Source organism: Neocloeon triangulifer, unplaced genomic scaffold (genome assembly GCF_031216515.1).
Source record: "Neocloeon triangulifer isolate White Clay Creek 2 clone unplaced genomic scaffold, ASM3121651v1 ptg000015l, whole genome shotgun sequence".
Taxonomy (NCBI): Eukaryota; Metazoa; Arthropoda; class Insecta; order Ephemeroptera; family Baetidae; genus Neocloeon; species Neocloeon triangulifer.
Window position 1 is genome coordinate 2,408,145 of NW_026775557.1, and position 23,046 is coordinate 2,431,190.

The window sequence follows — 23,046 nt, forward strand, 5'->3', positions numbered from 1 at the left end:
ATCTAAATCTAAAAGAACCTAAAAAATATGTATTCTCAAAACTCTAAATTGAAACATAATTTTGCAAAAGTATATAGTTGTTATAAAAGTATTTAATAAGAAATAAAGTTAATTTAATTTTTTAACTAATATTATAATAGTATATTTAACAGATTTCTATATTATAATTAAATATATTATTTTAATTATACAACAATAAATTTTTCTTTTTATTTGTTTCAATGATAGTATACAGTGTTTTGTAAATCATTTAGGAATCAAAATATTTATATTCAGTTCTCTACATATCAATTATCAATTGTAAACAATTTTTCTTGCATCAAAATGCACTAGTGCTGCATCTATATCCTCGCGCTGTACATACGATGATTCTTAATATTTTTGTTAATTTCCCCTTTAATATTTGAAGTAGATAAGTCATTTCAGTTAACTGGTGCTTTTACACAGAAGTATAGTTTAAGAGCGGCGTCTAAAATTCTTGGTGGTTTCGTCGCCCGTTCCGCGAGGCATCGTATTATCCCACACAAGCGGACTAATCTCCGTCTCGCTTTTTCTCAGCTGCTTTTTGGCGCAAGTTATACGGCCGAAATGTCCCATTACGAGGAGCAGTCGTTAGAGAGCCAGAAATTCTTACAGGTATCCCATTAACCCCATTCATCATTTTTCTCTCGCGGCGTATGCGTATGTTATATTTTTACCCCGCGGCAAGCCCGCCGCGTTCGCTCGTCTGCAAATGTAAATCAATTGTGGAGAAGAGCTAGGAGCGCAGCTCTCGCGGTGACAGATTCTCATTCTCTGCTCGCCCCGACGCTCAAAGCCGCGAGAGCATTATTTTTAAGTAAAACTTGCCTGCTGCTCGTCGCTGCGGCTCACCCAGTCAGCTCTATTTCTTTCTGTCCAAAATCCAAACACGACACGAAAGGTGCATTCCTGCTGCCGCGGTCGTTTGCTTATGCTCGCCCTCCAGAACCAAATGATAAATTTCAAAGTGAAAAGTGAAATGTAAAAGCATAAAGGGCTTTTAGACAATATACAGAAAAGCTCAATTTGAGCTGATTGTGGATTTTCATTCCTGTGCTTTGGCTCTTTAAAAAAAATCAAATAACACAAGAAAGCGTGAAAATGTAAACTGCAGAATACACACTTAAGAATTTAATAATTACTGCAATTAATTGTAAATTGAAGATACAATAAATATCTTGAAACTTTACAAAGAATAAATACATTTTCCCATCAAAAAATTTTAAAATATTTTCAATAACACAGTAACTAATCAAACCAATCAAATTAGTCAGCACCGCAAGCAAAGATTAGCAAAAATTTAAAAAGAAGTGCATATAATTATAGGTAACATTTATTTGCATTGTAATTTTGGCTTTCGAAAACCGCAGAACCATATTTTAACCCTGATTTTTCTAACAAAATTTAAAAGTTTTTACTTGATTAGTGTTGAATTAATCTCAAACTCATAAATATTTAAAATTGAAATGTGTATAAGAATAATTATGCATAGTATTACTTTTTTATAGGTTATATTTAATTTTTGTTGTTAATTTCCTAATTTTTATGAACATATTTTATACATTTTACTATTTTGAATACAGATACAACTATACCAGCTTTTTTGTTACAAAATTAAGAAGTTTTGTTGTTTTTATGAGTCATTAACAATGGATAATATTTTTTTAATTTCAAAGCACTTTACATTTATTCTTAAGAATCTCAAAAGCAAAAATATGTCCATACTTAAAGTCACGACTTTCAATATAGGAACCACACATAATTCTTCAAACTGGGATGACAGTCGAAGCCCAAAGCAACCCTTAATCTCTGTCGGCGCGTTTAAAGAGGGAAACTATTAATCCCGCAATCAGACGTTGAAAGCGCACACACGCGTTTCTTGAAATAAAAAAGAGAGCACGGCGCACACGCAGTCCTGACGCGACAAATAAAGAGACAGCCGAGTTCCGTCTTTACTGACAGAGAAAAATTTTCGGCCAAATGAATCACTCGCTCATTTTTATGCGTGTGCGGCTCATTTGCCATGCCTCACACTCTAAAGCGCGTGCACACAAGCACGTGAATATATAAAAGCTTCAATAGTTCTTTTCTCAATTTTTAAATTTATTGAATATGAGCATTATAATATAATTATTATGTAATTATATATTAAAAATTTTAAAATGAAAATTTATTTAATAAAATTATTTCTTATTGTTTACTTCACAAGAATAATTTTAAGCTTCAAAAGCTTGTATACAAAATGATGCAAATAGGATAGTGCAAGAATTGAAAGTTTAAATTGATTTTAATAATTATATAAAATATACACTTCCACAATTTGTATCCTAGCTGACATCTTATTAAACTTAATAATTTTTCCATTGAGAAGGTACTCTATTGTATTATTTAATAGCTATAATCACACATTTAATCAAAATAATATAAAAAAATTGATAAAAATTGTGTATTGTTAAGTCAAACGAATTATGGATAAAATTTGATAAAAAAAAAAAATATGTAATACATCATATTGAAAAATGGACTTGTCCTTTTTGAAAATTTGAATAAAATAACCACGAGATCCCTGTTTGGTGCCCGTTGGTGGTTATTGTTTTTTCTTATTTTTTCTTAATTAAAAATAATTTTCCAATGAAAAAAGGAGCCTTTTTTTCTTCATAAGACAAATCAGCTAAATTATGAATTCTCAAGTCTCAAGATAAGTGTGTAATTTGTTTATTTTCATGAACATCAATAAGAATTTTGTAAGCAATGAAGAAAGAGAACCCCCTATCCTTTATTTTTTATTTTTATAAAATGACTTCATTCATTAATAAATTTTTTTTTTTTGCTTACAAGTTCAATAATTTCGATTACATTTTGCTTTTTCAACAACAATCGCAACAATCAAAATTGTGTCGCTTCCCTTGAAAGGTTTGAAAAAAGCTCCATCGAAGCATCGCGTAAGCGAACAAATTGGTGTTTCCCTTTTGCGCGGTTGTAATTGTAAGCAAGGGTGACAGGCGGGACAAAACCGCGCGGGTAAAAAACGCCGCTCGCAGGGGAGATAATTCTAATTGAAAGTGTCAGCTCGGCTGCTTTAATGAACCGCGGCGCTCACAAAAAACAGCACCGCGCGCGCATTTTTACGCGAGGAAGCGCGAGAAAGAGAGCTGCGGGGAAAATTAAGCTCGCGGCGGCGGCGGCAAATATACATTCATCTCTCTCTTTGCGTTCTCTCGCCCCGGCCGCGCGCGCGTTATGTGGCAACCAAGCAGACTAATTTGTAAAACATGTGTAAAAATAAACACATTATTTAAACTACCATACATCTCTCTCTTTCTATCTCGCAGGCAGGCGTCGACAACGCGCTGCCGTAAATACACATTTTCATTCCCGCTTGCTCGCGATGCACCTTTTTGTCCTAACGACACCACTTCCTGCTCGATCCGGTGCGCAAAGTCACACTAACGGACACACGCAACCCCCATCACCAAGGTGCTTGCCCTCGCCAGCCTGCGGAAATGCTCGAGCGAGAAAATGTGCATGTGTTCTGGACTCTCGTTGGACGAAACGTAAACTACAGAACTGAAGCATAAAAAAAATCAGTTTTCTGCAGTGAAAATTATCAAAAACACTAGATCTGTATTGGCCATGCAATTAAAATAATTTATCAATTCAAAAATTTCTCTCTGGTTATTTTTATCAATTGAGAACTTTTTAAAGTTGCCCAAAATTTAGTCCGTTTTAACAAAGTTAATATTTATTTGAAAAATAAAATTGAAAATTATAGTTTTTCAAGTTATTGTTAAATTTTATAAAATAATTATAATGAACATGCAACTGCAACTAAGATAATTCAGGAAAAACATTGAAATCTTTTTTCAAATTTAATTAACTTTATTTTTATTTTACCAAATATTTTTTTTTCAGTTTGATTTAATTTCATATATTTGTTGGTTATTAATGTGATTTGTACGATGTTTCTTATTTCAATTTATTTGAATAGAGAATAAAATAAATAAATATATCAGTGTGATTATTTTCATGCGCACTATTTATAGCAATTTGTCCTGTTATATGGGCAACGTTAATTCCCAATTTTTCATAAATCTAAATAAAAAAATATTTTAAAATTCATGTTTATTGGGAATATTTTGACTTTGAATGATTGTGCAAGTTATTTAATGAAAATTTAAAGGTTATCACGGATCTAAATCTGACTTTGTCTTTTGGGTATATTGTATATTTTTTTTAAAAAAAGATTAGTGAATTTTTACAGAGGAGGAAAAAGCGGCGTTTATATCAAATTCGGCAAAGTTGCTTGGGTTAAATAAACTCTCAACCGCCCAGGAACCAAATTAAGATTAGCTCATTTGAATTGCTAATTACGTTCTTGCGGGTCGAAATAATACTTTTCGGCAAAAAGGTTATCTCCTCTTTTTCTTTACAAGACCGCAGAAAGAGACGTTCTGCTTTAATCCAATTTAACGCAGATGCTCAGCACAACATTTGATTTGTATGAACTAATACAAACTGGAGATAAGTAATTATTTTAAATAAATACCCAACAAAAAATCTGCTAACTGCATAATTTTTGATAAAAAATCGGCCACCGATGGTGCTCGGTGCACCATCGGCGGCTGAGGAAACGAGCCAAACGGGATGTCCGGTGACTTGGGTGCTATAGCGAGCGAGTGTTATCATTCTGCGTCTGGCCATTGTGAGTTTTACTCTAGTGTATATTTTATGTGTGCGAAATAATCAATAGAAGAAATCCTTAGCAATGTAAGTTTTTTTGTCTTAATTTATCACCCCAACCATTAATTATTATCATTATTCTTTTGCCGAAAACTTGCAAATCTTCCATTATTTCCATTTTTTTTACTCCTTAACCGCCCAGAAGATATAGGTGATTAAAAAATTTTCAAGGTTTTTCAAAACACTTTAGAAAAAAAGCAATTCATTTGGAAGGGGGAATATTGAATTGTTGAACATATCACGACTCGCAAGAATTTTTGCTAAAAAGTGCTAAAAACTTTCAAATATCATATCCGATGGATTATCTATTATTACTATTATTAATTTCTTGTATTCTCAACTTTAAAAATTAGCAAATAATGTTCCATTAAATGTATATAATTTTTATTTCAAATATGAACTTAAGATGGTGATATGAAAACGTATTTTTTTATATAAAGAACTTGACCTTTGGACTTTGAGCTTTCAGTTGTTGAGAAATGAAACAATAAATTTCGAGAGCACTTTTTCCCACAAAGAGAGTGGAACAAAAACGGCAGGGTTCAGCAGCCCTGCTGGCTGACGGCTGTGAGAGTGAAAGACCCTCTTTTGTAACCTCGGGCGGCGAATATTGACCGCTGCGTGTCACGTTTTAGGAAAAAGAAAAGAAAAACGGACGGGATCCTTTTTGGTAATTTGCGTCCAGCTCGGAGGCGGTTCATGAGAAAAGAGCGACGTTGGGAACGCAGCCGGCGGATGCTGCGGTTCATATTTTTTCCACTCTGCAGTATTTACGTCTTCGCCCTGCCCACCCACATTGGGGGCTGCTTGTGCAAGACACCGATTTTTTTCCTCCTTTTGAACTCTCGGTCGCGAGTGTTAACAAGGGGTGAAAATGATTCGTCCATCTCTTTAATTTCTCATTTGACACCTTCTGCGCCTCCAGACGGGCCGAGTGCTGTTTTGTTTCCTAATTCTGTAAAAGAGGCGTCGATTGACACTCGAGCAGGGAACAAGTGCGTCCGTCAATCGTTTCTTGCCGGGCAAAAAAAGTCTGCTTTTTTAAGAAATTTGATTTACGCGGGTTCAGAGGGTGGAATCGGCTCTGTTTTCTGGATATTTTGAGACCTTTTCGAGAAAGTCAACTACGGGTTTGACACTAATCAGCGAGGAGACATTTTCCAGAATCCCAGCAGCACTTGAAACAGACTGAGAGCGTGCTGGGGAGGTGTTAAGGGCGCAAACACAGACCGTGACAGGTCTTTGCTCAAATTAGGCCAAAACTCGAGCATTATGAAAACACACATTTGGCTGTAAAACAGACACACTTAATTTATGACTTGAGACCAAAAAAATTCAGAAATAACAGAAAACATGCACTGATTGTGAGCATTTATTTTAACAGAAACAGCAGAATTTTTATTTATAGTTGCATTTTTCGTCTCCGTTCAATTTTCAAGATATTTTTTATTGACATACAGTGACAATGAGGTGCTGGACACTTAACTGTAATTAATTTTTACTTCAGCTTTACTTCTTGACTTTTAAAGAATACTTCATCACAACCAATATTTATGTGAAAAGAATTTGTTTAATTATTTTCCTTTGACATACAGGGCCTGCACTCTGAACGCGAAATAAAAAACTTCTGCTCGCACCCCTCTGGTGCTTAAGCAGCGCTTTCGCCGCCAGAGACCGAGAGATGATGCCATCTCGTACAGAGTTAGTGAAACTCGACATACTACGATACGCGCCAATGTATAAGAGATCAATATTAAATTTCCCATTTATGAACATTAAATTAGATGTATTGTTGTCATGAATTGAAAAGTGCAAATTATGATAGATAAAACGTCGTTTTTAAATGGCAAATTAACTGTGGTGTAACCACAGGGACCTTTAATTATTGTATTGCAGAAGAAGAACTTTAATTGTACAAATCTTATAATTATGTAACCGCGCGCGTTAAGGCCATTTAGTATATGAACCAAAGCTGAGCACAACCCTTAAGTTCCCGCCCCGCGCGCCACGCCACCACCGAGAACTACGACCGCCGCGCTCAGGGCGCCACCTGAGTGCCCAAGCAGACGCTTCCTGGACTCGACTGAGTGTGGTTGTAATGGTTTCCCTTCCCGCTTTAAAAGGTATTGCTTGGCGCCCACGCTATAAATTCCGAACTGAATATCCTTTCAAATCAGCTTAATCCGTTCACTAATTCAGCCCGAACTATAAAACTCAGCATTAGAATATTAAATCTAATAGTAATTCCGCATTAGTTTGGCCAATTATTGTTTAGTTTTAAGAATAAACCATCACTTTATTTGTTATTGTTAATTAACTTGTTTACTTGAAATATCAATTAACCCTTTTAAAGTTAAGCACAAAAGATAAAAGAGTAAAAGCATTAAAGGCCAATAAGAATTAAAGCCAAATTCCATGAGGCCGCCAAGTTAAGTCAATTAATTAATTAAGAAGCACGTTCGAGTCCGGGAAAGTCTCCAGCTCTGCGCAAAGTGAGAACTTCGGGGAAAAGTCCTGTCGAGAGTCACGACATTAACTACTTATATTCTATTATCTAATGTATTGATAAAAATGTTTTTTTTAATAACTAAAAATTATCGTAAGTTAAAGGGCAACTGCTTCATAAGATCTCAATTGTTTTTTTTTCTGCGATTGATGATTATTTTTTCATTACTCTCCTTATTCCAATCATTATCTTTTAGATTAAATAAAAGCCCTCTTTATCAGTATTGTCATTTAGTCAGAACTTCAAATATTATATGATAAGAAAAGTCTACTTTTGGCTCTTTATTCTGACTGTATGATTTGTATTTTTCATAGAGTATTATCCACTACAGACGATTATTGAAAAGCGGAAGAAGAGAATTTCTAAAGGACATGAAGGAGAATGAAGAAGAATACGACGATCTTACTTTGGAAGACTGGAAAGTCTCGGTTAGTTTGCAGATGAATCAAAAAAGGTGGAAGGCCGTAAAAGAGGGCAAAATGACGGACGTCACCTTTTCTGTTGGTCCTGATGGGGATGAAGAAAATGCACAGGTATAACGAAAGTCAGCACAAATAAGAAGTTCATGTTACGTTTTTGTGTATATTATCTTCTTTCTTAAACCGCGCTAATTTATTTTCCTATTGTATATATGGCGTTCTCATTAAATTCACGATTTTATTTTCGACTCATTCCCTTTTTTTCTTTTAGCCAGTCTTTGCCAACAAATTCGACCTTATGGTAGCCAGTGAATATTTTGCAACACTAATTCTCAGCGTTTCATCGGCACCACAGGTCATCAAAATAAATAATGTTGAGCCGCACATTTTCCAAATGCTCATCGAGTAAGTTCTCTGTTTTATATAATAAGCGCTTAAAGAATTAGAATTCCTAATTTCAGATTCATCCACAAATTTTCGTTGGATCGAGACATAGAGAGTTTGGACGACGCAGTCAAACTTACTCGCGCCGCTTTCGAATACAAAGTTGAGGAATTAGTCATTTTTACCACAAAAATGATCGCTACAAAATTTCTGCGGCCAGACACAATTTGGCTTGTACTTGATTCGCTCTCAGACGTTCCAATTGTTGCTTTGGAATGCAGAAAAGTATAAACAGAAGCTTTTTTTTTAAAAAAAAAAATATATATATATATATAAATAAACAATTATATAATTTTAATTAATACTCTTAGATTTTAGCAGCACTAACAGAGGATTGTCTACACGATCCCTCATTCTTGAACATAACAGCAAAAAGTTTGGAGATATTTTTGAAGATAAGAGTAGTGAATGTTTCCTCTGAAATTGAACTAGTTTGGGCGTGCATCAGACTTATCGAGGCTCGAGATCAAGACCGGTAAAATTTCTTAATTGTATTTCACCGCTTATTTTAAAATGCAATACAATTAATTAAGTGCGCTGATCCAAGTGGCGCTGCAGAACTTGCGGCTTTCAACTGTGGAAGAGCAGGAGGAATTATCTGTGCTTCTGCAGTACCTGACGGACGAGGAAAAAATTGCGATTTCTCTGAGGATGCATTCAAACGACACAGAATTGCCCACAACATCTCAAAGAGCGTTTTTAGCCCCGTCCGATATCAACGGAAAATTGATTGTGATGCCAGACAACTATGAAGAGCAAAGTGTGGTTTTCGCAGTCGCAGGAGCTAAATTCCGATTGAAATTCACGCCCAAACGGCGGATCAAGGTCGGGAAAATCTTTCTCGGTGACTTCTGGCCAGAAGCAGAAGGTCCGATGAGGTAGTTAAAAAATTTCTTTTAATTAATAAACAGATCAATTATAAAAGTTTGATCAACAATTTTCAGCAACAATTTCAACTACATTGATTTTATTGCAACGGTCGCCCACAGAAGTAATGGTAATGGTCAGCGATTTCAAGGCAAAGTGACGAGACAATACTTGGATAATGATGACGAACCTCGTCTCGTTTGCAATTTCGAATCACCAGTGTTTGTTCCCACAAATGCTGTGTGTTGTTTGCAGGTGCATTTCAAAACTAGAGTTTGCTGTCAGGCACTTGACGCAATAACTTTTCTTGGGCAAGATATGGTTTTTGACCTCAACTCCAAAAAAGCGAGCGAAATATTTGAAAACGTCTTTGTTGTCAACCCTATAAACTACGCAGCTCTATTCAATGCAGGTGACGAGGAATTCGGGAATGAAAACAATAATTACTGCCTTGTGAAAAGTTTTAACTATTCCGTAATAATGTAACATAAAGAAATTATTAATATTGTGTTAAGAATAATTTTTTATGCCTGACTATAAACACAGTCAGTTTTTGTTCAAGTTAAGAAATGTTTAATGCATTATGAAAAATTTTTCATGATATCCACCTCGTGTGTTACAATTAAATTTTATGTATAATGTATTATATTTACTTTTAATAATTAAAAAAAATTACTTAATTATGTATATAATAATAATAAGGATTTTATTTTATATATTACACTTTTTTGTCCAACTTACAAAATATACTTAGCCGCTTCAGATAAACTCATTCCATTTTGCAGCACTCATACAAATGATACAATCCAAAGATTTTGTGTGGCTAATTTTCAATTAATTTAAGATGATTTTCAGTCTCTGCGATCTCTATTCTTAATTTTATTTAATTTTAACATTTTATATATCATATTAAATATTATGACTAATTTTGCGATGGAAAAATAAATAATCAAAACACTCCATAACAAAAAATGGAAGTGAAGAAGAGCGGGCTTTATATCCTCGTTAAAAATTTTACTAATTTCCTAATACAGATCGCCTCTCCCAATCAATCTGTCTTTATAACTAGCCCATTTTTTATAAGTCAGCGGCGAGAAGTGCGTTTGCTCATGAAATAGGTTGAAACTAGAATTTTGTTAATTTCAAGGCATAACTTATTTTTATTAAAAAGTAGTTTTTAAATTTGGCATAATATTTTGTTTCTTCTTGCTCATGAAATAGGGTTGCAGACCCCGACCGAAACTGGTAGACCCGTTTTATTTTTAAATAAAAATTTAATTTTCCACGAGGAAGCCACACTTAAAACCTCCATTTGAACGTCTCCACGAGTGATAACTTCTTTGCAAAAACTACAAAAGAATTTTCATAAATTCTATGACCTATCATTTAATGTTCTTTTAAAAATCTTTAACTTATTGAACATAACCAGAAATATACTATCACTTGTAATAAACTTTTGAAAAAATGTTAACCAAATTTAGGAAAATTAAAGAAATGATTTGAGAATTAACATCTCAAGCAAGGGACACGTGGGGCTTCAAAGGCAAAACACATTTTGATGGCAGTGGTGTAAATTTTTTTTCTGTCGATGGTCACCGAGCGAGCTGGTTGATGTCTTGCGCGCGTACCGACGACCGCCCATTTTTATACCTCAAAGCCACACACATGCACTCTGTGTCTTGTCATGTACGGCAGCGGCAGCAACGGCGCAGTCACCGCCAACACTTTTGTTTATTGTTTTAGTACAAGCCAGCAGCTTAGAAAAATATATATTCTTGTACTGAGAACCGCTTATATACAATTTAAAAGCGGTGTTCGGTTCTCTTGGCGGCTTCGGCGACCGTGCGCCTTCTCACACGCAGGCCGCGGTCATCAAGATGAAAAGACTCGGCGTGCAGGTCATTTGACGTGGACAGAAATATTCCGCGCAATAAACACAAAAATTAAATGATGACTTACTTTATTATTATTAAAAAAATAAAACAAAGTACGTGGCCTTTCAAAATTGCGATTTGAATTTATTTTAAAATTAAATTTTTTATTTCATGTGAATTATGTAAGTTTTTATATATAACATAACAACGCCAAAAAAACTTCTTTTATTAAATTTGGTGAACATTAATGAAATAGAAAAAAGTATCCTTTTCAAAATTAAATTTTTTACTGTTGATAATTTGTTTGAATTGTTACATTATTTATTATTTAATAAAATAAATTTGAAAAATCCTCATACAAACTAATTGTTTATATTTATTAAATATTTTCAATCATATAATTTTAAATTATGTAAAGAATTATGAAAAAAATAATTTTTTTAAATTCATCTCCACAAAATATAATAATGTATTTAACGAAATTTACTAATTAATTAAAAAAATATCATTTTTTTTCTCTATTTTTTGTACATCAACATATATGTTGAAATGTTTTCTTATGTTTTCAAGTCTGAGCTACTTCCAGTTTTTAATTTCAAGTCCCGAAAAAGGTCCACTTGTGCACACAAGCTTTTTGTCTGTCGGCCTGTCGTCGACCATGTCATCGCCGGCAAAAGAGCGCACAGAGACAGCGGCAATTAACAAGGAAAACACGCATTCGCCAACAAACACAGCGCAGAGCAAGTCTGTGTGTTGATGTGGGTGGGCTGCGGATCGCGGCGCGTAAAACGCGTCTCGCTGCCTCCCTGCGCCGCGCACTAAAACAATTTAATATTTTTCAATTTGTTTTCACAACGCCCAAAACGGTTGGTTTTATGTTACAAAAAATCCGTGTCGAAGATGGATCTCTTTGAAACTCACTTGCTCCCGCTTTTGTGCTTTGGCTGGTGCGCGGCACATGTGCAACATCTTTTGTGCCCCGCAACGTCTGCAGCCGAGAGAAAAACTACAGCCCTCTCCAACCAGCCTTTGAAGTTGGAATCTTTCAGCTTCTTTTATGATAAATTCACCTGAGCTATGGAAAATAAAAAAGAAAATAAAAATACTTATGGTTTTTTGGAATTTATTTAAAAATACAAAAATGTTGAAATCCAAATATTTAATCTTTCAAACTATTTTAATCGTTGTTGTTTATTTTTCTACATTGATCTGGATCAAACTAGATTGAAAATTGATTAGAAAACTCTTAAATCATGAAAATAATCTTGATGTTTATTTTATGGGACAAGGTAGAAATTTAAATGTCGCTTTGCAGCAAACTTGTTTCGGAAATTACTGTAAAGAATGTAAAAGGTTTTGCTATGTTATTTTCTATTAAGCCTGTTAAATGATCAAATTTGCAATTAATACTGAAGTTGCATGATGCATTTGGGCAGATGCAGTGATTAAAATTTTTTGAAACATAAGTGCCAACAAAATTTATTAAGTGAAAAATTAAAAGAGATCAAAACTTAAATTTAAAAATGATCCCTCTGTATGCCAAAAAAAACCAGCAGATATTTACGATACGATGTTTTATAAATTATTTTATTAAATTTAGTTCGCAAACTGCGTTTAATTAAAAAAAAAACTGTTCGCAATTATAAATGACAGTGAGACAATTATTTTGATTTATTTCATCTTTCATAACTTATTGGAGCTACGAGCTGCACGACCTAAAATGTGCCAATTTTACGTAATTTTGGACGATAATTTATAAAAATTAATAAGACATTATTTAATATTGTGTTACATGTCTGCAGAGACAAATTTATAAAAAAAAAATGATACATTATCTAAAGCTTGAAGCTTTAAACTGCAAGACTTAAAATGTGCCAATTTTCCGTAAATTATATCAAATTATTTGTTAGAATATTTTGTCTGACCCCTAGACTAGATGTAGTAGTTTTAAAAATTTGGGTACATTAATTACTACATTTATTTGCACATTAAATTTTTAGACGTTTTCCCAGCTAACTTCAAATTTCAATATCAATAAAATTGTAATTTAGTTTAATTATGATTATAATATGGTATTGATTTTTCGCTTTGAAATAGTTTATTTATTTGCTTCAAATTTAGCAACTCTATAAGATGTCGAAATTTACTTAATTAATTTTGAATTCATGTGAAGCATATGAGTATAATAAAATTACAACAAACATTACAATTTTCCGTTTTTTTTTTTTTTTTTTTTTTTTTTTTTAAATATAATAATTTGAAAAACAAACCATTCTTAAACCTAGCTCAAAAATTAATTGAAATAATCACAAAAATAAAACGATAAATTTTAAGTGCAATGAAATATTCACTCCAATTAATTGAGATTAAATAAAAAAATTTGAGTCGGATTTATGTATTATAAAATGCAATCTGATTTTGTGAGGAATTTCGCTTAATTTTTCAATAGAACTAATTATTTTGTCTGAAAAAGTGTATTGGATTTAAATTTTCGTGGGATTGCGAAAGGTCTTTGAGGAACGTCTTTCAGTGACCCCAGTTCAGAGCCAGACTGATCCGTCTGATCGAGTATGGCGCGCTGTCATCGCAGTGTCTGTCAGCATTTGACGCGCGGCACAGCAAGGATGGAAGCAAGGATGCGTGCATCTGTGCTTTCAACACCATCTTTCTTCCTTGCCTATATAAAAGGGTTCTGGGCTTAAAATATGCCTGCGCTTGATTTAAAATGATCGCCCCGGTCACCCGCCGCCCACCCACCCAGCAGCACCAGCAGCCGCACCACTTTTTTTCCTCTCTCTTTCCTTGAATGCGTTAAAAAAGCGGCGGAGAAAAAGCTGCTGCCATAATTCTAGCGCTGAACTAGGGGCTAATTGAGCAACAACAGAGCAGGAGTCAACACTTTAATGGCCCATCATGTGAAATGAACCTCAGAAAAACACGTGTTGTTCCCGCTCGGCGCTGCTCCTGGCCTTTTTCAACTGCTGCCTCTGGTCTCGACTACAAAAACCTTCGAACAATTCTATCTCTGCACACACATGCTTGTGCCATTAATATCCACAATAAATCTTTCCTTCATTCTGCACCGATTTTCAAGAAAATGTTTATTGTCGTGACTTTTGCTTTACATTGAGCAAATGCTATGAGAGACAAACGCCAAGAACAAATGTTAAATGGTGAATAAAATTTAAAAATTAGCGATTTTATTTTAAAATATTTACAATTTTTAATTCAGGCCATCAAAAGAATGTTGCAAATAAAAATCTACAAAAATTATCTAAATCGAAAAATAAATTTGAATTAGTAAATTTAATGAGACGATTTGAGACTATAGAAAATAATAATTAATTGAAGTTTTTTACATTTCATTAGGATATTGCTTAAAAAATTAAATTATAACAATAAAATCATTTTCTCATTATTATTTGAATTAAAATTTCCTTGAAAATCTTCTGAAAATCTGCTGCTAATCAAATTCCGTGCATGGCTAACGATAAAACATAATTATTTTGATTGTTGGTTTTGAGCTCTACAATCAAATAATGACTTCAAATCAATAGGAAAAGCAAATTTTTGCAATTACTTGAAGATGATTGGAAATTTTAGCCACAATTAAAAAAAAGACGTTTTGCCTGTGCCAATAATGAGTCTATATCTTATAATCTTTAATATTTGTGAAAAGCACAAGCTTCGTATTTGATTGACCCAAATAAATACTGATTAAATAAATGCCAATGATCCTAATAAAAATTAAAGGTTTCTATTATTTTTTTGTATCTTTAATTCTCTCTAAAAGTTTAATTAAATTTCAGCTCGCAAGAAGAGTTTGAGGAAATTTTATATTCGCAGAGTGACTTTCGAACTGAACAAATTTCATGAGAACCATGAGTCAGATTTCGCGATAAGAATCACAAACTATAAGCTGCTTTTATTATAGTGTTCCTCCCTTTGCGACACAGAAAATTTGATTTTCAAATAGGTTTTATTGCTTTTGAGCTTGATTACGTTGATTAATCTTCAACAAAAGCAATTCATAAAAAATTCAAGCAAGAGTCTAAAAGGCCAGCCACACTTTTCCAGCAAAGATATAATCCACAGATCTTCCAAACATACACCACGCGTACAAGCGCGGAGTCTGAAAGTGTTTATTAAACATGCGGTATTAGTTGATAAACAAGTTATACCACGAAATGTGCAATAATTCACGGAGTTATGCTCTTCCTGCCCATTGTGTGATTTGTGTGTGCGGAAACAAAGGGAAATGCAAAAATGTTCAATTTAATTTCATGGTTGATTTGAATTTTCTATGAAATTTATGTCATTAGTGTGTATTAGTTTTCGAACTAAATAAACTTTCATTGAAAAAAAACCAAACCAAATTCTTCTGGAGATGATTTTTTGAGTTGGACATTAGAAAATAAGCATAATGTATGATGTACATGAAAAATTTGTGTTTATTTCATCTTTTCTTCGATAAAAACGGAATATCCTTAATTTTTTTTCTTATAAAAAACACAAACTTTGAGCACACAATTTGTATGTATTGGTGATAACTTTTATTTATAAATCTTATATTTTACAATATATTTATAAATATTTATTTTCATGACATTTGAGATCAGAAATTTATTTGATACTGTCATGACTTTAAATAAATAAATTGTAGTTTTTCGGAGTATTTACTTTTAAATTGGAATGGAGAAATTTGCAAATTTAATTTGTTTCATTTTAGAATATAAATGTTTTGTATTTTATAAAAATATTCTTGAACAATGGAATGTGCAATTCCAAACTGAAACCAAGAACATTAAAAAAGTTGCAGCTGATGGTTCGCAGACTTCAGCATGAGGAAAAATCGTCAGAACGACAAAATTGGCCCATTAAAAATCGGGACCAGTTGAAAATAGCAACTGAACGGTGTGTGCGAAACGCGGTCGGGCCGTTGTGTGTGGCCATCAGGGTGGTAAATTACACGCACATAACACTTCAAATAAAATCTCCAGCGCGTTTCAAATTAGCATCTCGCGGTCGTAAAGCACACGCAGCAGAGAAAAAGAGGCGGCGCTTCATCCCGGACAGAATTTTTTTTTACTTCGACCGAGGCGGGACTTAAGGGCAAGTGAGGCTCCAAGCCCAGCCTCTTTTCGGGCCCAAATCCCTGAAAGAGTAGGAAAGGTCGGCGACCCTGAGCCAAAGGTTGAGCCTTCCGATTTGGAATTGGAAATATTCTGGAATATTTTTCGCTTTTTCAGGGGACGCAGGGAGCAAAAGGGCTGGAGAAAAAGTGGAAAGGGCGGACGGAGTGTCTCGGACGGGCGCGGCCCCCACTTGGAGGCGAAGCCGAGGCGGCCGCCGCGATGGGACCGACGAGGGAAAATGTGATATTCGGTCGAATTGCGCTAGTGCGGCCGGACTGGATTAAACAAACGGCCACTCTTGTAAATAAAAGTGGTGCTAAGTTAGTTTTAACAACTGACAACGATCGGGGGCGCGCGTGCAATTTGAGGCTGCGGGAAGTCGTGCGCTGGTAAGCAGAGAGTGAGTTTGTATTGAACACAGTGTGCGTGTGAAAGGAGGGGATATTTTACGTAAGCAGACTTTCGTAAAACATAAATGTTTATGATGATTTTAAATATTTAAATTTTCGAAATGAAGAGTGAACGTGACTGTGGTGCCGCGAGTGCCTCATTGTGCTTCCAACAAGCCGCCTCTTTGCACCACCAGCACGACTTGGCCCAGCAGCAGCAGCAACCGCTGCTGCAGCCGCCTCCGCAGCCGCCCCCGACGCACGGCCTCCTGCAGCATGGCCCGCCGCAGACGGCCCCCGCCGTTCCGGCCCCCCTGCAGCCCGATCAGCTCCCCCAGACTGATGCCAAACTCGCCCCCGCTGACTCGAACGCAGGTGAGCGAAAAGCAATCAAAATTCAAATTATCTTTGACTAAATTAACTTTTTAAAATTGAATATTGAATAGTAACACTCAAGGTCGATTTCATGAAAATTGAAACCTTGCGAACCTCATTGCAAAGAAAAATAAAAATAAGCTGACCCTAAAAGGCGACTCAAACGTGTGATCGCACATGAATTGCAATGAATATTAAAAAATGAACAAAGACTGTAAATAATATGGTTGATTAAAAAAAAAAATTGAACTGAAAACAGTAATACTCTGCAAAAATATTTCTCGATTTTTCTTTTATATTTATTTTGTCAGTAAATGAGAAAATCTTTGATAGAATATAATATATTTATGAAGTAAAAATAAACAGAAACGTTGTAAGTGTGAAAAATAAATACCGAAAAACCTTACATGTAAAAGAAGATGATAATAATTTAGAAATCAATGGCAAATATTTGTGAGACTTCAGTTTGCTTCAGTTGAAGATTTTTATAATTTCTTAATGCACCTCTTATTAAAATCCTCCTCTCATCGAAATGAAATTAAGATCACAAATCACCTTATTTAATAGTGTATAATTGAATTAAAAATTAAAAAAACTTGGAAAGAATGAAGGACAATTATAAACATCATATTTTTAATTTTAAATTAATGTCTTATTGAAACAAGGCGTGTAAATTTTAAGATTATACTCTTGATAGTGTTGATAGTATTATAAAAATAATAAATGAGACCGAAAATTTAAGCAGATGTATACAATATAATGTAAAATGCTAACCGTTTCGGCGTGAGGAAGCTCTAATTGTTTACTATCTCATTTCTATTTGAGGTATAGAGTCGTTTGTTCAATATAAATTTTTTTTATAGATATTGACTGAAAATAAATTATTAAAGTACCGAGCAAAGGAAAAAAATAGACAAGAATTACAAAAGACAAATTTAATTATATAATATGTGAATCAAGTTCAAACAAATGAAATGTACAACTGGAATTTTATAATTTAGTAGATTAACTCTTTCTATTTTGCAGATTTCCAAAACATTTCCTTAAATTTACACTAGATTTCGTCTATAAAAATTGTGTTTGTGCGTTGAAATGTATTAACTCGTCGTTATTTATGAAAAATTTCAGGAGACAGCGGCGGGTTGATGAGCAAAAAGGCCAGCTCGGGGATGCGTCGGCAGGAAAAGCCGCCGTACTCGTACATCGCGCTGATCGTGATGGCGATCCAGAATTCGCCGTCGAAGCGGATGACGCTGAACGAGATCTACCAGTTCCTGCAGCAGCGCTTCCCGTTCTTCCGCGGCTCGTACCAGGGCTGGAAGAACTCGGTGCGCCACAACCTGAGTCTGAACGAGTGCTTCATCAAGCTGCCCAAGGGGCTCGGCCGCCCCGGCAAAGGTCACTACTGGACCATCGACCCCGCCTCCGAGTACATGTTCGAGGAGGGCTCGTTCCGGCGGAGGCCGCGGGGCTTCCGCCGCAAGTGCCAAACCCTCAAGTCGCCGTACGCGTATTTCTCCAACTCGGCGGCGACCTCCGCGGCGCCGATCATGCCGCCGACCAGCGGCGCCCACTACGACCTCGTCCATCAGCAGTCCAACCTCATCATGTCCCAGCAGTCGCAGCAGCAGCCCCCGCAGCAACAATCGCAGCCTTCCTTTTTGCAGGTAAGTGCCATTTTATTTTGTCTCTAATATTTTATTTCTTCTAAAAAGTTTTTCTTTTTACAATTTATCTTTTTAAATTAAATTAACCTTTATTTAAGCAAATTATTTATAATTATTAACGTCAATATTTTTTAAGGATTCATTACTGTTTAAGACCGAAGTATTTTTTTTTCATCAGTTTAGTTTAATTATAAAAATTATCAAAAAAGTAAATAAATAATATGATTTGATTATAAAATTTATGGTTAATTTAAATATACAGATTAATTCATGCTCAAATGATTTTTGAGTCTCATGCAAAATCCATTCCTCTAAGTTCTTTTTTTTTAATTGAGACAAAATGTGATTGAAGCAAGAAATTTTAATTTTTATAGAGATTAATTTATAAGAGAAAAAATCTATTACTACCCAATGAATAACTGCGGATTAATTAATAATAATAATATATAATCCCTTTGTAATTCCATAAAATATTCACTCTCACAAATCAGAAAAAAAATACTTCTTATTTTACAAAAACAAATTATCGAATAATTTTACTTTCCTCCTTCAATTAACCTTAATTTAAATAATTAAGAACCCCATATCATCGATTCCGATAGAAATAAAAATCCGATTATGATATTTGTGTGTACCAGTGAATATTTAAAATAGAGAATTACATGAGAAATTTAACGAATGATCTTTTAAAATTAAGCATAGCATCACATTTAATTATTTTAATTAATTCTAATATTTGATTGATGAAATAAACTCAGGTTTTCTCGGTTAACATGAGCAAATTCATTGTTTTATTTTTCGTTTTTCTGTATCATGCAGAAACAATAAAAATTGCTTATCCTTCACCGAGGAAGCCGAATTTTATATCCTCCAAAAATGAACACATTTTGAGTGCCAATAAGTTCCACAACAACCTCTATAGGAGTTTTTTATTCTATTCACCTACCTTTGAAGTGGCGTAGAAAGTCCCACCGTCAGTTAAAACGTGATGTCCGATGTAAATGCATGATTTTGTCGACCTTGGGTTGATCGAATCGCTGGCAACAGGTCCAAGGCGGTGGATTTTCCGTGTCAATTTCACGCTTTCTTTCGCGGGCACTCGAAAATTTCACACTCGCGCGCAAATTTATTCACTGTCCAAAGGGTGAGCACTCACCTTCACCCTTGCGAGCTCCAAATCAGGGGATGAAAGAAGTTTTTGCGCACGGAATCAGTGTTTGACGCACCCACTTCAAAACGTAAATAATTGGAGAGAACTTGTCATGTCAACACTGATGATGCGAGGGAGGTGGTTGGGAGGGGGAGAAGAAAAGAAACCATAGAATCTTAAGTACATATTTTTGTTGCGAAACGGCGCGAAAAGAGTAAACATACCATAATAGGAAATCAATCACAATGGCAATGCTAACAAAAGATGTTAGCAAAAATATATGTAGTCTCTCATTTTTAATCAAATGGTTGTGAAAAAAAGAAATATTTATTTATAACAATTTATGTATCGCAAATTAATAAAAAAAATAAAAATTGTGGAATAAAAGTCCACGATCGAGGGTTGAATTTAAAATCGGCTTTTCCTTCTTGGGTTTTGTGAGTCGTTTAGTGTTTAAGAAAAAACAATATGTTTTCGTGTTTCGGCTGCAGGCTGGGAAATAATTTTTTTGACAAGAATAAGTACATCAATACATATTTAAAAATATTTTTCTAACAAGTTTGGTTAATAATGTTTTGTGGGAACTTATTCGAAGTTGCATTTTTACACAAGAAGCAATTTTTAACGCTAAATTTTTATAGTTGAATGTTGAATCCGATATTTTTCACAATTAATTTTTATAATAGTTTTGGTCCGAAAATTGATAAAAGTGTTTTTATCATTTTTCTTTAACAATAAACAACTCACAAAACTCATTTTGGAAAAGCCGATTTTAAATTCAAATCACCACGAATAAAAAAGTAATGCTAAATTCGCAGAAAATATGCATAAAGGAAATAAATCAATGAACAATATTATGAAGAATTTTCAATGAAAATATTATTATTTTAAAGCAATTATAAGGTTTTTATTTAAAATTTATTCAAATAATTTAATAATCTGTGCCCCTATTTACTGTGACAATGACAAAATGTTAATTATGTGAAAACTGTTTCTAGGATTTCCACTTGGGCAACCCTGGCGGCACTTGTTCGTACGGAACACCGCAGAGCTCGATGCTGACCACCAATTACCAGGGTGGGACGGCCGACTACCTGGGAGTTGCAGAGCTGCACGCCTCGCACTACGGCCTCGACAAAGATTGGGGCTACGGCGCCCCCAGCGCAGGGCCACTCCCGTCCAGCTCCTTCATCAAGCCCTCGTTGAGTCCTCCAAACAACACAATTGGCTCGCAACTCATGCCTCAGGATTTCAACACCAACTTTGTGCCGTACCCGATGTGCCCCCAACCACCAAGTGACGTCGGTAAGCAAAATACAAGGCACAAGAAAAATAATTATTTCAATTTTTGGTGAAGAAATTAGGATTTTCATTTGAGAGTTTATTTAAAATTAAGAAGCCTAATAAATTTTCAGGACTTCAGAGGAACGGGGGCAAGAGCGACAAAAAACTGCACTATGTGTCAAATTTATCTCCAACAAACAATGTCATGCATCAGCAGTCGTACTATGATGCCAAATAAAATAATTATGCGGTGTTTGCCAAATTTTCAGCCAACAAAAATAATTGCCTTATTGTGCTGAAGCTTCCGCATTTTTCTCATAAATAGATTAAATTTAAAATATTTTTAATTTGTAACGGAACCGAAAAATATATTATGATCTTTGAAATAAAAATGAATCACATTAGTCAACAAAAATAAACTTTTCATTTACTCATAACATATTAGAGAACATAGTCTATGATCAATTAAACAAAACTTTATACCACTAAATAGGTACCTTGAACTAAAGCGAAGCAAAATTTTTTTGCTTATTTTCCTCAACAGGAAATTTCACATAAAATAAGTTTTTCTGAACTACAGAATTTTGGCTTCTCACAGCTGTCTGCTGTAAATCTGTCACACAGCAGTAATAGAAACTTATTATATGGCATGCTCAGCCTTATTGCCCTCAATTTAGTTTTGCTACACACTATAATTGTTGTATTGGAAAATCACTAGACAATCACAGTCATTTTTTGGCGACATTTTTTAAGTAAGCTTGGCAAAGGACGTATGTGAGCATCCGGAGCTCATGCTCTGTCCTCGTGTTGATCAAATCTTCTGCGAGTTCTTTCAGGACCTCCTCACTCAGCTTGTGAAAGAAATTTTGGCTGTAGTGTTTAATCACAATCAATTTTGTGGCGGCCGCTATTGTCGCGGCTGCAATCCACAAAGAGTCGTACTCGGCTTGCTGCAGTTCCAGATTGTTAATCCTAAGAATGGCATTTAAAAAAAAGATATCACATATTATTGCTTTCCTTACTTTTTTGATGCAGCCATGTCCAGTCCTTTGTTTTGAAGGAATTCGTCGAAAATTTTCCTGTGGTCATGGATAAGCAGGTCAAGCAACTCAATGGACTTTTTGAAAATGGAGTCTGCATGATCGAGGAAATTCCGACTCCTCCGTGTGGAAATGAGGTCTTCAACGGCACCATATCTTGTGACAAAGTTCAACTAAATGAACTTATAATTGTAAGAGAATTACAGAGAGCAATAATTAATTTTTACCTCATAATTCAAAGTTACGAGCACTTTCATTTCAGCATTTGTGAGGTCCAACTCTGTAGTAAGGTAACCCAACTTTTTCAGGCACTTGCATATTGCTTTTGGTGTGGCGAAAGACTGCAAAAAAATGTAAATAAATAAGCTGCACATGATTTTAAAATTCCATCAAAATGCATCTATTTCATACCAAGTCTCTGTTATCGTATTTCCCAGCAATTTGAATACACGCAATCAAGTAGATAGGGACGCTTTCATACAACGCCTCCCAGCTTTTGCCCATGCTTTCATCAAGATTAGTTTGATTGAGCAAGTACAACTTGTGGCCAAACTCACTTTCAAAGTAGAACAACATGAACCTACAAAAATAATGAAAACACAGAATAATAATTTTAAAAAAATTTGTTTTTGTATGGTGTGTATACCTTTCTAATAACTCTAATGTGAACATTTTTACTTCAACGGGCATTTGAAGCATTTTGCAGAAAACTTCTACAGCTCTGACAACCTGCTTAGATGACGCCTCAGTGAATGGTTGGTGGCCTAATGCAAGTTTTCCAATCTTCTGCATGCAGTCCGTATTCTTGAGCTTCAACGCCTCAATCGCAGCAAACCTCTGCTGATCTTGAAATAAAAATGGAAGATTATTAAAAGAATTTAAATAATAAATTTGGAACTAACGATTCCGACATGTTTCGACTATTTTTGTGAACGAAACTGTCCGGATGTCATCATTGGGGCGTTCCACTATCTTGTCCTTGACCTTCTGTTCCTTTTTCTCTTTATCCATTTTGACAATCAAAGAGGGGAAAATTTGAGCTTTGGACGCAAAATCTTCTATTCTGCAACGTAGAGGTGAGCAAACAAAATTATAAAAGCGCAATGACGTGGTAAAATTATACAGATATTCTCCT

The 23,046-nt window shown here is 34.7% G+C and overlaps 3 protein-coding genes across 4 annotated transcripts; 2 read left to right on the top strand and 1 right to left on the bottom strand.

Moving 5' to 3' along the window:
- The first annotated feature begins 4,699 nt into the window (after positions 1-4,699).
- LOC132202305 (uncharacterized) lies at positions 4,700-9,677 on the top strand. Of its 2 annotated transcripts, none has more exons than XM_059629142.1 (7): positions 4,700-4,788; positions 7,582-7,800; positions 7,958-8,091; positions 8,148-8,355; positions 8,442-8,605; positions 8,664-9,008; positions 9,075-9,677. In XM_059629142.1, exons 2-7 carry the CDS (start codon positions 7,639-7,641, stop codon positions 9,481-9,483), a joined length of 1,422 nt encoding a protein of 473 aa, XP_059485125.1. In that variant the 5' UTR covers positions 4,700-4,788; positions 7,582-7,638; the 3' UTR covers positions 9,484-9,677. The 2 variants fall into 2 exon arrangements, with proteins under 2 accessions (XP_059485125.1, XP_059485127.1); XM_059629144.1 differs by lacking the exon at positions 4,700-4,788 and adding an exon at positions 6,727-6,884.
- Positions 9,678-16,258: 6,581 nt separating this feature from the next.
- On the top strand, positions 16,259-21,302 carry LOC132202710 (forkhead box protein F1-like). The gene is made up of 4 exons (XM_059629804.1): positions 16,259-16,770; positions 17,899-18,437; positions 20,586-20,892; positions 21,003-21,302. The coding sequence occupies exons 1-4, from the start codon at positions 16,518-16,520 to the stop codon at positions 21,107-21,109; spliced, it is 1,206 nt and encodes a 401-aa protein (XP_059485787.1). The 5' UTR covers positions 16,259-16,517; the 3' UTR covers positions 21,110-21,302.
- On the bottom strand, positions 21,279-22,922 carry LOC132202607 (cyclin N-terminal domain-containing protein 1-like). Its single transcript, XM_059629613.1, has 6 exons — positions 22,823-22,922; positions 22,558-22,756; positions 22,323-22,491; positions 22,139-22,252; positions 21,894-22,084; positions 21,279-21,843 (listed from the first exon to the last, which is right to left on the bottom strand). The coding sequence occupies exons 1-6, from the start codon at positions 22,920-22,922 to the stop codon at positions 21,600-21,602; spliced, it is 1,017 nt and encodes a 338-aa protein (XP_059485596.1). The 3' UTR covers positions 21,279-21,599.
- Between the last annotated feature and the right edge of the window lie 124 nt (positions 22,923-23,046).